Raw genomic sequence first — 12,646 nt, 5'->3', positions numbered from 1 at the left:
TGTAATTTATAATGCATATATAAAAGATAACTCATTATCTACTTATTTGGTATACAGATTGAATTTCATTGATATTTCTGCTTTTGCTTTGTAAGGTGATTTGATTCCCCAGTCAAAAATTTTTATGTACATCTTACTCTCTTCTAAGAATTCTCTACCAGCACATTTTCCTTAAAGTTAAATAATTTTGCATTTTTTCTTCACAGTCATTTCTGCATGCATTTACCACTTGCCATCATCTAAAACAATTTGAGGAAGGATAAAGAAAATCATTAAAGTCAGAACAAAACATACTAAAACATGAAAAGCAACAGGAAAAATAAAATAGTCTGTTGATTTTTCCCAGGTCTCTTTTGCACTGTTAAGCCGTTTTCCTGTTTTACTTTAGGACATATTTTCTAAAGTATATATACCAACTCCATTATTTTTCATTTTATGCATTTAGTAATAGTTTATGTATTTTAGCTTTTGATCTGTTTTACCAAATAAGACATAGGAAAACTTGTTAAAATTTTTGTAGTTAACACTGTAAATTTAAACTGCAGATTTTGTAGCTTAAGGCAAGGTTGTCTTATCAGGAATTAGGGACCCTTTTAAATGCTTTAAACCAGTGACCTATGGAAAAAAGCCAGTCAAAATCCATGCTACACAAAAACAGTTTAGAGCTTGTAGGTATGTTTATGTGTAATTGTGCTCTTCAAAGAAAAAAAATGTAAGTCAGTGATCTCTCTAATAGTGAAAGAGGAGAGGGGAAGATAAACAGGAACTTTACTACACGTTTTAAAGGGTAAATCTTATTAGAATCTGTTATTTAAAAAGATCTAAGTTCAACTTTGACTTAGCGCTAGGAAGGGAACATGAGGGTTTATAGTCATTTATTTTTAGTGACCACCTCCAACTTTATGTATTCCTGTTGAAGGCATGGCATACCTCATTTTTACAAGGAAAAAATCTGTTTTCAGGGAAATAAACTTACACATTACAACCTTTCAGACTTTTTTTTTAGTAAAGACTTAGGATATACCATATTGTCATTGGCATGAATGGAATCAGTTATTGAGCTGTGGTTTTTTGATTTGATAAAATTGAAGGATAAAGGAAAAGTTTAATATGTAAGCTACAGGTTTCCTTAGTCATTAGTGTCCATAAACAGGAGTATTAGTTACAGAAGTATGAAAAGAACCTTGTTGTAAATCTCATTTTGTAGACCCTAGGATTTCCATAAAGGGAAGTGCTAATATGACAATAGTATTCTTAAATTGCTTGATGAAATCTTTTAGGCTGTCTAATAAAAGGTATCATAATCTTCATCATTAAAAACTGCTTCTTTTAATAATTTTATTTTTCTCTGAATTGCTAATAACATTTTTATGCTTATGTAATCATGTGCTGTAGGTTGTTATGTTAACATTAATAAAATGAATTTATAGACTAGAAATTCCCTTTGCAAAGAAATAAGGGCAAATAAATTGAGTATTCACTGTGATTACTGTATGCCACAATGATGGGTGATTATGGAAAGAGTTTTCACAGAGATTTATATATAATAAATGCTATGTGAGCAGGACAGCTTGCTATATATTAGATGAGTATATGTGTACATATAGAGACAGAGGAATGCAGGCGTGACTAATTAGAAATGGGTAGAACGCTAACTTTGCTCACTACGGTTAACGTAAAACCCGAGTGAAAGCAGCTTGTATTGCTTAGGCGTGCTCTTCACATGCTCTTAAATTGGTCAACAGCTGGTCAGAAATAGCTGTGTGAAAAGAATATGTAATAATGCAGAATAACTAGTTGTATGTTAAAGTTTTTATTGAGCTTTTAATAAAAATTTCTGTTATTGAGTGTTTGTATAATTGTGAGTGAGAGGAATTGTGGCATTTTTTTCTAACTTGTCTTACAAACAAATTATGAGCTTAGAGGAAAAATATGTCCTTGTACTGGTTAAAAAATGCTTTGAGAAAATAGTACCTAATAAATTTTATGTAGGTGTTCTTAAACATAATTTAAACCATTGATTTTATAATTCTCAGCTTCTTCTGGTATTACCAGTAGCTGCATACTAGATATTGGTAGGAAAGATCAGTGCTATAGATTATTAGGTTCAATAAGTATAATCATTGTAAAATTAATTAAATTCTACTAGTATCCCTGTATATTCTCTCAGATTTACTCTTGATCAGTTGCTGACATACAACTTCATTTTAGAATGTCATTTAGGACCCTATTTGAGTCAACTTATATAGCTTAACTTTGATACTGCAGCTTACTTTAATAAATAATAAAATAAGATATTCTAAATAAGAATGAATTTTACTTTTGCTATAGTATATATATAGAAGTTGACTTGTATCTTCTCAGAATTCTTTTCAATAGTGTCGATGATGACTGACAAATTTCATCACATCTGTTATGTTTCCTGTAGTATATTAAATTTATATCATTTTTCATAGGAATTTTTCAAAATTGATAATTAGCTTGAGTTTTTATGTTTCCCTTTTAAATTTGCTCATGGATTTTAAGTGTGTTTTGTTATGTTGAGTTGTTTTGTATTACAGTGACTTACGTACTTCCCTTTGTGTCTTACAAAGATTTAAAATTTGCTTTCAAACCATGTTTGAAATGATACTGAGAGTTACTGCTTACACTATGATTGTAATAGCAAAATATATAACAGTATGGTTATCCTCATTATGGCAGTGTTTGATTTTAATTGGTCAAAGTAATAGAAATGGAATTTAAAGTTCTATAATTAGTATAGATTATTTTATTTTAGAAGTATCATGGAAAATAAAAGGGAATTTAAAATTAAAAAGCATAGTCAGATTTTGAAAGCTAGAAGGCTTTCCGAAGATCACACAGATTAATCTTTTACAGAAAGGAAATTGACATTGCTGGGTAGAACTGCTCTTTTCCTAGACCATTGCTGTTACTGGAGGAATCTGAGCAATTGAAGGCTTCATTTCAGTAAACTGATACACTGTATTTTAGATTGGAGATTATTTACATATGAAGGCTTATATTAATTTTTACCAGGTCTTCTAAGCAAATACGATACAAAGCAAAAGGACTTAGCAACAATCATCTAACGTTTAAGAAATACTTAGTTATGCTTGTACCGAAGTGATAAGTGATGTAAATAGATAAAGCTTTTTGTGCCCCACCTCCCACCCTGGAATAATATGTCTTGTGCACATTTGATTTGTGGAAAATTGTGTTTCAGTTCCTAAATAAACAAGTAGACATTGGTTTATTACTACACAGTAATAGGATTTTTTGAGTGGAAGAAATAAGGAGGGAAGTGGGAAAGTTAAAATTAATTATATTACTGAATATTGTAACTGTTAAGTGCTTACATTTCCCCCACAATATTGTCTTGTACTGTATGATTTTTCAGCATTTAAGAAGCGGTTTTGTTCTTTATAGCTGAACCAATAACGTTTCCATCTGGAGGAGGCAAGTCATTTATTATGGGTTCTGATGATGTTTTGTTAAGTGTACTGGGCCTTGGAGACCTTGCAGACTTGACGGTAACAAATGATGCAGACTATAGTTATGATGTAAGTGCAGTTTTATTTTTAATTTTTTAATGACTTAATAGAAGGCTCCTTATTTTTTGGAAACACTTATAAAAGAGAATTAATGTCACGGTGCATGGAAAAGATAAGTTTAAGTTTGACATTGTGTTGATCTGAAGTGACATGTAGTTTTTTTCTTATATACTACTTTGTGGTGTTTAAATTTTCTTAGGTACTGTGGTGGATTAGTTAGGCGTTTGGGGTGATTGATTACCTTAAACTATTGGTTGTTAAATACCTACTCTGAGTAGTCAACTCTCAATTACCTACTCAAATTAAGCCATATTTTGCTGTTAAGAGAAAAATAGGTAACCTGAATCACATACTTGCCTTCAGGATACTTCTCAAAAAGCATGTATTTTTGAACTTTTTTTTTGTTTTAAAGATAATGTTAAACTTAGTTTGTCATTTCCTGAATACATAGTCCTTCATTTGAGAGACAAGGAGAGGATGGAGGCAGGGTGGGAAGGATAGTGTTAGAGGTGAAACTAGTCTGATGTTAATTTTTTTTATAGACAATAAACATTCAATTGAGAGTTAACTATACTTGTTTAGAATCTGAATAAATGAATTTGCAGTTTTTCAGCAAATTAATTTTTTCCCTTTATAACAAATTCCTTTCTACATTTTATACTTATGTTAGCATGCTTTTTAGAGACATCAGCCTTGGTGGGCTGGATTATTCTCATTAATATTTTTAAAGTATGTAAGCAACTGAATTCTGATAAACTTAACTACTTAAGAAGTGGTTTCACAGCCTATCTTTACAGATGGAGAAATGAAGGTAAAAAGATTAAACTCTTACCAATATCAACAGAATGTCTTTAGTTCAGACTTTTGGAAAATACCTTAATTTGCTGCCTTGAAAAATGTCACATGCTAATTTTCTAAATAACTACTGTATTGTTAATATTGTACCCTTGAATTTTTGGTAGTAATTTATATAATTTTTATTGGTTTCATGTAAAATATTGCAGCATGGTAGTTTTTTTGTTGTTCTCATTTGACATTTAATAGGACTTTTAGGTTTAGCCTGATGATTAGGTAAAACAGATTAAGGAATCCTCATTTGATCTAGATATTTGAAAGCTAATGAAATTATTCTTCTTAGTTCTTATTAAATGATAAAGATTTGTTACAAAGTTTTTAAGGTACATTAAATTTCCGCTGGACATTGTAGCAAAGCAGTTTTGAATATATATTTTAAGCACACCAAAACAAAAACTCCACATGCCTATCAATTTACTACTTTTACCACTAAATTTTGCACTCTTTCTTTTTAGTTGCCTGCCAATAAAGATGCCTTTCGAAAGACATGGAACCCCAAGTATACACTACGTAGCCATTTTGATGGAGTACGGGCATTAGCTTTTCATCCTATAGAACCTGTGCTGGTTACTGCCTCTGAGGACCATACTCTGAAACTTTGGAACTTACAAAAAACAGTTCCTGCCAAAAAGCAAGTATTTTAATGTTAGCCTGTGCTTTTTCCCTTCCAGATTTGCTAATAATTATAAGTAATTATTATGGTCTCATATCCTTTATGCAGTCATTTGATCTTACCTAATGACTCTTGAATATCAGCCAATGATTTACAATTATTTGTGTTCTCCCCCTCCTTTCCCCCCTCTTTTAGGAGTGCCTCTTTAGATGTAGAGCCCATCTACACGTTTAGGGCCCACATGTAAGTTTTATTGAATTAGTACTTAATTAACAACTATAGTTATTGTTAACTATTATATATCAATCCTAAAACCTTATATAATTTTCTCATAATGTTTGTTTTATATTAGGAAAGACATATTAGTTGAACAATATTTTATTTGATTAATAATTGTATTAGCGAAAATAAAATCAGTATTGTTCAAATACTGTTCAAATATGTATGTTTTACCTAAACAGTTTTAGATATTAAATAAATTTAGATAGAGTTGGGGGGGAATACAGATTTGAGTGTCTTCTTAGGCTTTTAAAGTAATTTTTCCCCTCTTTTCCTATAATAGTGGTCCTGTTCTGTCATTAGCTATTAGTTCTAATGGAGAACAGTGTTTTAGTGGTGGTATTGATGCAACCATCCAGTGGTGGAATATGCCTAGTCCTAATGTGGATCCATATGATACATACGGTAAGTAAAAAGCTCAAGACATTTTTTTTTTAAGTGAACAGAGCTGACAAAAATATTTATCTCAAATATTTTAAGATTGTTTAAATACCTACTAGTCTCTTCCTTTAGTTTTTCCATTTATCAGTAATTTGCTTTATTAATGGGAAAAATTAAGAAATACCATGCCATGAATATTTTAGCCTGTGAATTAACTTGCTCTGTGGTGTTCAAAAATTAAAAACTGTATTAATTTAAACATTAATTTCAGTACTAGTTACAAAAAGAAAGGGAGAATAAAATTGTATATAAGGAACAATTTTTAAAACTTAAATAGTTCGTGTAGTTCAGAAATAATTAGTGGGAGTTGATAGAAACAAAGAGGGACATAAGGGTGTCACTCATTCAGTTTTTAAGAGGACCAAAAAATTCCCTAATTTAAAAAAAAATTTATAGATGCCACTATTAGCATCTCTCCAGCAGAAGAAATACCTGCACATGTATTCCAGTATTTTGACAAGGACATTGTTTATAATTATAAAAAATTAAAACAGAATGAATGTTTATTAATATGACAGTGACTGAATAAACTAGTCTGTTTAAATGGTTCATTTTTTTAAAATTCAAGAATTCTTTGGTCTTTTTATTTAACACATGCTTGGTGCCTTAATTTACCAGGTATAATATTAAGCATGCATCAAGAAACAAGAATTCATCTAACAGAAAAGATAGACATTAAACACATAAAAAGGTGATTGGTAGTTCCAAATTGTGTTAAGTGGTATGATGCAGTACTATGAGAGAGAGTAACAGGTAGAACCTTTTTTTTAATGGAAGTACTGGGAATTGAACCCATGACCTTGTTCATGCTAAGCATGCACTCTACCACTGAGCTGTACCCACCCCCACATGGAACCTTCTTTAGATGAAATTTAAAATAATAACATACAAGCTAAAACATAAAGAATAAAATTTAACTTGTGGTAAAGAATTTTAAGCCAGGAAGCGACCTGTAAATGTAGGGTTTTAAAAGATGACTCTGGCTGTTGCAGGGAGAATGGATTGCGGATAGAAAGAGTGGAGAAAAGAATACCCATGTAATATTGTAACGTAAAGTTGTAACATACTGATCCAGTAGATTAGGTGAGAGATGATGTTGCCAAGATGGAGTGGTATTAGAGCAATTGATAGCAGAGCAGTTGGAGAAAAAATGGATTTAAGGCATACTAGGGGAGGTAGGGTAGAATAGACAGAAGATTGATAAATTAGGTTGAATAGATAGAGTAATGGATGAGTGAATCCTGTTTTGTTGTTTATTTTTTAACAACTTTATCGAGGAATAATTCACATACGATAAAACACACCCTTTTGAAGTATGCAGTTCAGTTGTTTTTACCATGATCACAGGGTTGTGCAACCATTACTGCTGTCTAATTCAGAACTTTTTCATCACCATTCCTGCATTTTCGACATGAGCAATTGAGTGTATGATGGTAGCATATTGAAATGGGAACAGTAGTTATGAGAAGATAGAAGATGATGAGTTCGGTTTTTAAGCACATTAAGAGATGGCAGAGTCAAATAGGTACCATCAGTGTCATGATGTAAGAATGGATTGTATTACATAGGGATAATGTGTAGGGTAGGAAGGGAAGGCAGAATCCTGAGGAACTCTGGCATTGGGGGCTGGCTGGAGCAAGAGGGCCGACAGAGGAGACTGAGGAGTGGCCTGTGAGGTAGGAAGTGCAAGAAAGTGTGGAATCATGGAAGCATACCAAAAGAAGAAACCATTTTAAGAAAAAAGAAGCAGTCTGCACTTGCAGATGTTGCTAAGAGATCTAATAATATGAGGATAGAAAGGTTTCTTTTTGTAAGTAACAAATAGGTCACCCAGGTTTTGGCCAGACAAAGGTTGGATGATAGGGCTAAGACCAGAGGCTGAAGGGACCTCTGAGTGAACTTTAAAGGCACACTCTGGATGAAAAGCAATGTGATCAGAAGACAAGAGGAAGGGAGGGAGGGAAACTTTATTGAATTTGATAGAATATAGTTCATCAGTAGTGATTTTCCCAAGGGTTGTTTTGGTGTGGTGATGGTATTTAGAGAGAGAGTGATTTAGAGAGTAAATGGGAGGTAAGAAAGCATATTTACTCAATCTGCTTTTCTACTGTTTGGTAGCAGAGTCGTGTAAGGTTTGTTTGTTAGGTTGATAGATTTTGGAGTGTATTTGTTTGCTGTGGTAATGATCCCCAGGAGGATCTGTGTAGTAGAAAACTTGAAAGAAAGTTAGTATGTTCAATCCAGAATACCTGGTGGAATTAGCCTTTGATAGGAAGGATGATAATGACTTACTTGTATCTGGAAGCAAGGAGAGGATGGCTTTAGACACTAGTAGATTTATAGGTTAGGTGGCAGGAAGGTAGGAGAAGGGTTTCTATTTCAGTGCTGTATTTTTCCAGTGAAGTATGAGAGATAATTGTTCATGAGGAAGGGAGGTTGGGGACTATTGAGAATTGTAGAGATGATAAGAAATATCTGAAGAAAGTGGTAATTTGGTAGAGAGACAGGATTGTAGGACAAATGGTCTTCCATCTTGTTAGCCACCATTGTCCATCAAATGATGAATGTATAAATAAAATGTAGTATATCTGTACATGGGAATATTATTCGGCAGTAAAAAGAAATGAAGTACTGTAACATGCTGCAAATGTGGATGAACCTCAGAAACAGTATGCTAAAGTGAAAGAAGTGAGTCACAAAAGGCTGTTTGTATGAAATGTCCAAAATAGGCGGATTTATAGAAACAAAGCAGGTTAGTAGTTGCCAAGGCTGCAGAGAGGAAGATTGGGGGGAAATAGCTAACGAATGATGAATGTGTCCTAAAGGTGATGTGGTGATGATTGCACAACTTGGTAAACAAACTAAAACCCACAGAACTGGCACTTTATAAATTGGTAAGTTTTAGGGCATGGAAATTATATAAAATATATATAAACATATGTATTATATAAAGCTATTTTTTAAGTGTATGTTCTTATGGAAAATTGCAAAAATGTAGGAAAGTATTGGAAAGGAGGGATAAAAACAACCCATAACTCCACAACTTAGAGATGACCACTGTGTACACTTTGGTTTATCTTACTAAGGTTGATATATGTAGTCTTTATACTTAATTATGTGGTGAGTTATCTTTATATACAAAAACATTTCTTTTAAACTTCTTTTGGCTAATTTTTGTTTGTCTCTTTCTTTCCAGAGCCAAATGTTCTAGCTGGCACTTTAGTTGCGCATACAGATGCTGTCTGGGGTCTTGCTTACAGTGGCATAAAAAATCAGTTACTGTCTTGTTCAGCAGATGGCACTGTTAGGTTATGGAATCCACAAGAAAAATTGCCATGTATTTGCACTTACAATGGAAACAAAGGTAAGTAAATTTTGCATCTATGAAAAAAGTTAATTTTTTTTAAATTTGGAAGATAAAAAGGGCAAAGTAGTTGATTTACTATTTCCTGAATGCTCAAAGAGATATTAAAAGAATTTTATCAATCTATGATAATCTTTGTATTCTTAATCATTTTTTAATAAACAAGGTGCTTTGCAAGTATATTCTGTAGCATGGTGCGTTTATGACCCTTTTCAGGACATATCCTATTTAAAGAATAAAAGTATTTATATGTAACAGTAGAGTGGACAAATGAGGCTTCTCATAGGAACAATAGGAGGCCCTCCACCTACTCCTACTCCTGCTTAGGTGACTGCTCACAAAGACTAAAGGGATCACAGTCTCAAGCATACTTGTAAACCATGTATGGGCATACTGGTTGAGAAGTCTAGCTATAATCATTGAAATTGCACCCAGTGCAAGCTAAGTTACTTGCACGGTTTCAAATCTTTTCGTATCGAAGGCTTTAATTTACCTTGAGATGGCATTTATTTACATACATATGTTTATACTTAACTTGTATTGGTCTTATTTTCCAAGTAATTTTTAAAGTTTTAAAAATCATATCTTTTATTTTTACTAAAACATTTTTTGCCTTAAACGTTTTGGATGAACATTTATGCTTAATTTTGTTGGGTCTCTAAATACCTCGGTAATTCTGCTAATTTTTCTATTACCTAAGCTTTTGAGGTAAAAATTCATTTGGATATTTGATCCTTGCTTCATCCAGGTAATTAATTACTTCAAATTTCACATAACTGTGCATTGATCTGGACAGTTGAATTTAATATGTTAAAGAGAAATTGCTGCTCGGGCCACTTTAGAATAGTACTGCATCAGTGGACTTCAGAGTCCAAAGCTTCATTTTCACAGATCCAAACATCTGACTTGTATTAGTTACTTGATAAGGCTTACGGGTCTCCTGTAAACAATCTCCTAAGACACTGATGTGAGAATGCTAATCTGTCATTTTACAATAAAAAATAGAATTGGCAAGTGGGAGAAAAGACTCACCTAAATTTTTTTTTCTCTCTCAGAAAAAAATGCATAGAACAAATAACTTTTTACCTATCTATGCTTACTTAAAGAGCCTTCTAGCTACATTTTTCTTATATTAAGTAGAGTGTTAACAAAAACGTTTAATAATTGAGAGAAAGTTGTCTATTATATTTCACCATCCTAACACAATTGCTTTCTTTTTCATTAACATTATTTCAAAAGTATTCAAATTCCTTTTTCTTATTAGAAAAGCAGAAATTTCTGAATTATTGTGTTTACACTGTATCTCCTTGGCCTCCTTTCAGAGCATGGAATACCTACATCAGTTGACTTTATAGGCTGTGATCCAGCTCATATGGTGACCTCTTTCAACACTGGTAGTACAGTAATTTATGATTTAGAAACATCACAGTCATTGGTGATGCTTTCATCACAGGTAGATTCTGGTAAGTTTTCTGATAAGGTTGAAACCTTAAAAAGGATTATTACATAGTAGAGAATAATGTTTTAATTTTTAAATTTTTTTGAATTTAGGATGGAAAAATAATTACTTTCAATGTGTATTTACACTATTTCTGCTGTTTTCTCAAATTAGGCTTTAAAGCTTGGGTGGTGGGTATGTAGGTACAAAGAAGTAAGTAGACCAAAGTAATTCAGATTTATCTCACTGATTTTATATTTTTGTCTCATTTTAGCACTGCTGATACTCTTGGTTCTCAGCAGAATCATCATAATCTCTCATGTGATTTATCAATAGCAACACTACTACCAACAGTTTGATTATTGATAATAGTTTGTATTTAGGGTATATTCCACCAGGGTTGGACAGTCTAATTACTATGCTTTTAAAAATCACTTGAAATAGGTCATTTTTTTGTGCTTATCCTATTAATTGGCTGTGTGGTTAAATTCATTTATTTAATTTTACTAGTGATTTTTCATGACTGCTTTTTAAAGTCATTTTATAATTACAGTAAAACATTTAAATGGTTCCATGGTGAAATCTCAAACCAAATTATACCCAAAGAAGTGTCTTTTCAACCTTAGTCCCTCTCTTCCTCTTACATGTATATGTATATGTTTGAGTTCTATTGAGTGATTTTATTTAGTCTAATAATGTTGGTGATATTTTCTCATTTGTTCTGATCCCTGTCCTCCTCATCACTAATCTAATCAAAATTAAGAACTTGGTAGTAAACAAAAGGTCTCATCCCAAAGAACATTAATTACAGTTTGTTTTTTTGTCAGTGTGTGGGTGGAATGGGGGTTCTTGTAAGTATCCTGTTATCACTTAGGAAATTTTTTCTTTCATTAAATGTCTCATTCTTTAATGGGCTGTTTATTAAAAGCAATAATTTGTGAATCTTTTAAAAATTCTAAACCACCTGTATTGGTAGTCTGCATTAATCCGTATTATAGGACATGATAAACATTTTTTAAGAAATTGTATCTCTAGAGCTCTAGTTTTATTTCTTAGATTTCTTATTTTATATACAAAAGATTTAATTTTTAGTCATTCTTATTTTTTGGTAAGACTAAAAAGGCCATCATTTAACTTCTAATTGAAGTTTTTGTTTTGTTTTTTTAATTGAAATATAGTTGATGGACAATATTAAGTCAGGCTGACTATATAATGATTCAACATTTGCATGTATTATGAAATGATCACCATTATAAGTCTAATAATCTGTCCTCTTACAAATTTATGGAGACATTATTGACTATATTCCTTATACTGTATATTATATCCCCATGGCTTATTTGTTTTCTAACTGGAAAATTTTACCTCTAAATCCTCTTTACCTCTTCCCCTTCTGGTCCCTCCCCTCCCCTCTGGCAACCACTTGTTTTCTGTATCTGTGAGTCTGTTTTTATTTTGTTTTATTTTGTATTTTTAGATTCCACATTATATTGAAGGTTTGAATTTTAGTGCATTATTCTTTATTTTTCAGGTTTACAATCCAATAATCACATTAACAGAGTAGTAAGTCATCCCACACTTCCTGTTACAATAACGGCTCATGAAGATAGACACATCAAATTTTTTGACAATAAAACGGGTAAGTAGGTTATTTTATTTTCAGTCATATTAATAATACTGTAAATTTAAGATGATCAAATATGCTATTTTATATAAGATTCTGACTCTTAGCTTCGGAATTATCAAGTTAAACTGTTTTAACTCAAATTTTTGCTTTACATAATGTAGCACACTTAATAATGTGTTAATTTTTATCCTTAAGTATGTATAATACCTGTCTACCTTTATGATCTCTTCATGTCATTTGAATTTTTTTTCTTCATATTCTGTTGTGAATTAGTATAGCAGAAAAGATCTCTTTCTGGTGTTTGGCATTTCAAATGTGTTCTTAAAATTATTTCTCAGTAAATGAAATGATGATACAGTGGAAATTTTTTATTATCATCTTTCCTGTAAACATCCTTTCCTGTTGTGAGGAAACATACCAGTTATATAGAAGTCAAATCAAATTTTAATTTGGCTGGCCATAGAATTGTTTAAGG

The 12,646-nt window shown here is 31.9% G+C and overlaps 1 protein-coding gene across 3 annotated transcripts in view; it reads left to right on the top strand.

Moving 5' to 3' along the window:
• STRN3 (striatin 3) overlaps positions 1–12,646 on the top strand; it is an 88,481-nt gene that overhangs the window by 69,398 nt on the left and 6,437 nt on the right. For all 3 annotated transcript variants that reach the window (XM_032481838.1, XM_032481839.1, XM_032481840.1), the window contains 7 exons: positions 3,430–3,563; positions 4,865–5,040; positions 5,218–5,265; positions 5,585–5,706; positions 8,939–9,106; positions 10,429–10,569; positions 12,076–12,183. In XM_032481838.1, the coding sequence (XP_032337729.1) occupies positions 3,430–3,563; positions 4,865–5,040; positions 5,218–5,265; positions 5,585–5,706; positions 8,939–9,106; positions 10,429–10,569; positions 12,076–12,183 (897 nt within the window). The remainder of the gene's footprint in view (positions 1–3,429; positions 3,564–4,864; positions 5,041–5,217; positions 5,266–5,584; positions 5,707–8,938; positions 9,107–10,428; positions 10,570–12,075; positions 12,184–12,646) is intronic.

The sequence above is a fragment of the Camelus ferus genome, chromosome 6 (assembly GCF_009834535.1).
Source record: "Camelus ferus isolate YT-003-E chromosome 6, BCGSAC_Cfer_1.0, whole genome shotgun sequence".
Lineage (NCBI taxonomy): Eukaryota > Metazoa > Chordata > Mammalia > Artiodactyla > Camelidae > Camelus > Camelus ferus.
The sequence above is the reverse complement of the archived record's forward strand: the minus strand, read 5'-3'. Positions and strand labels throughout refer to the sequence as shown.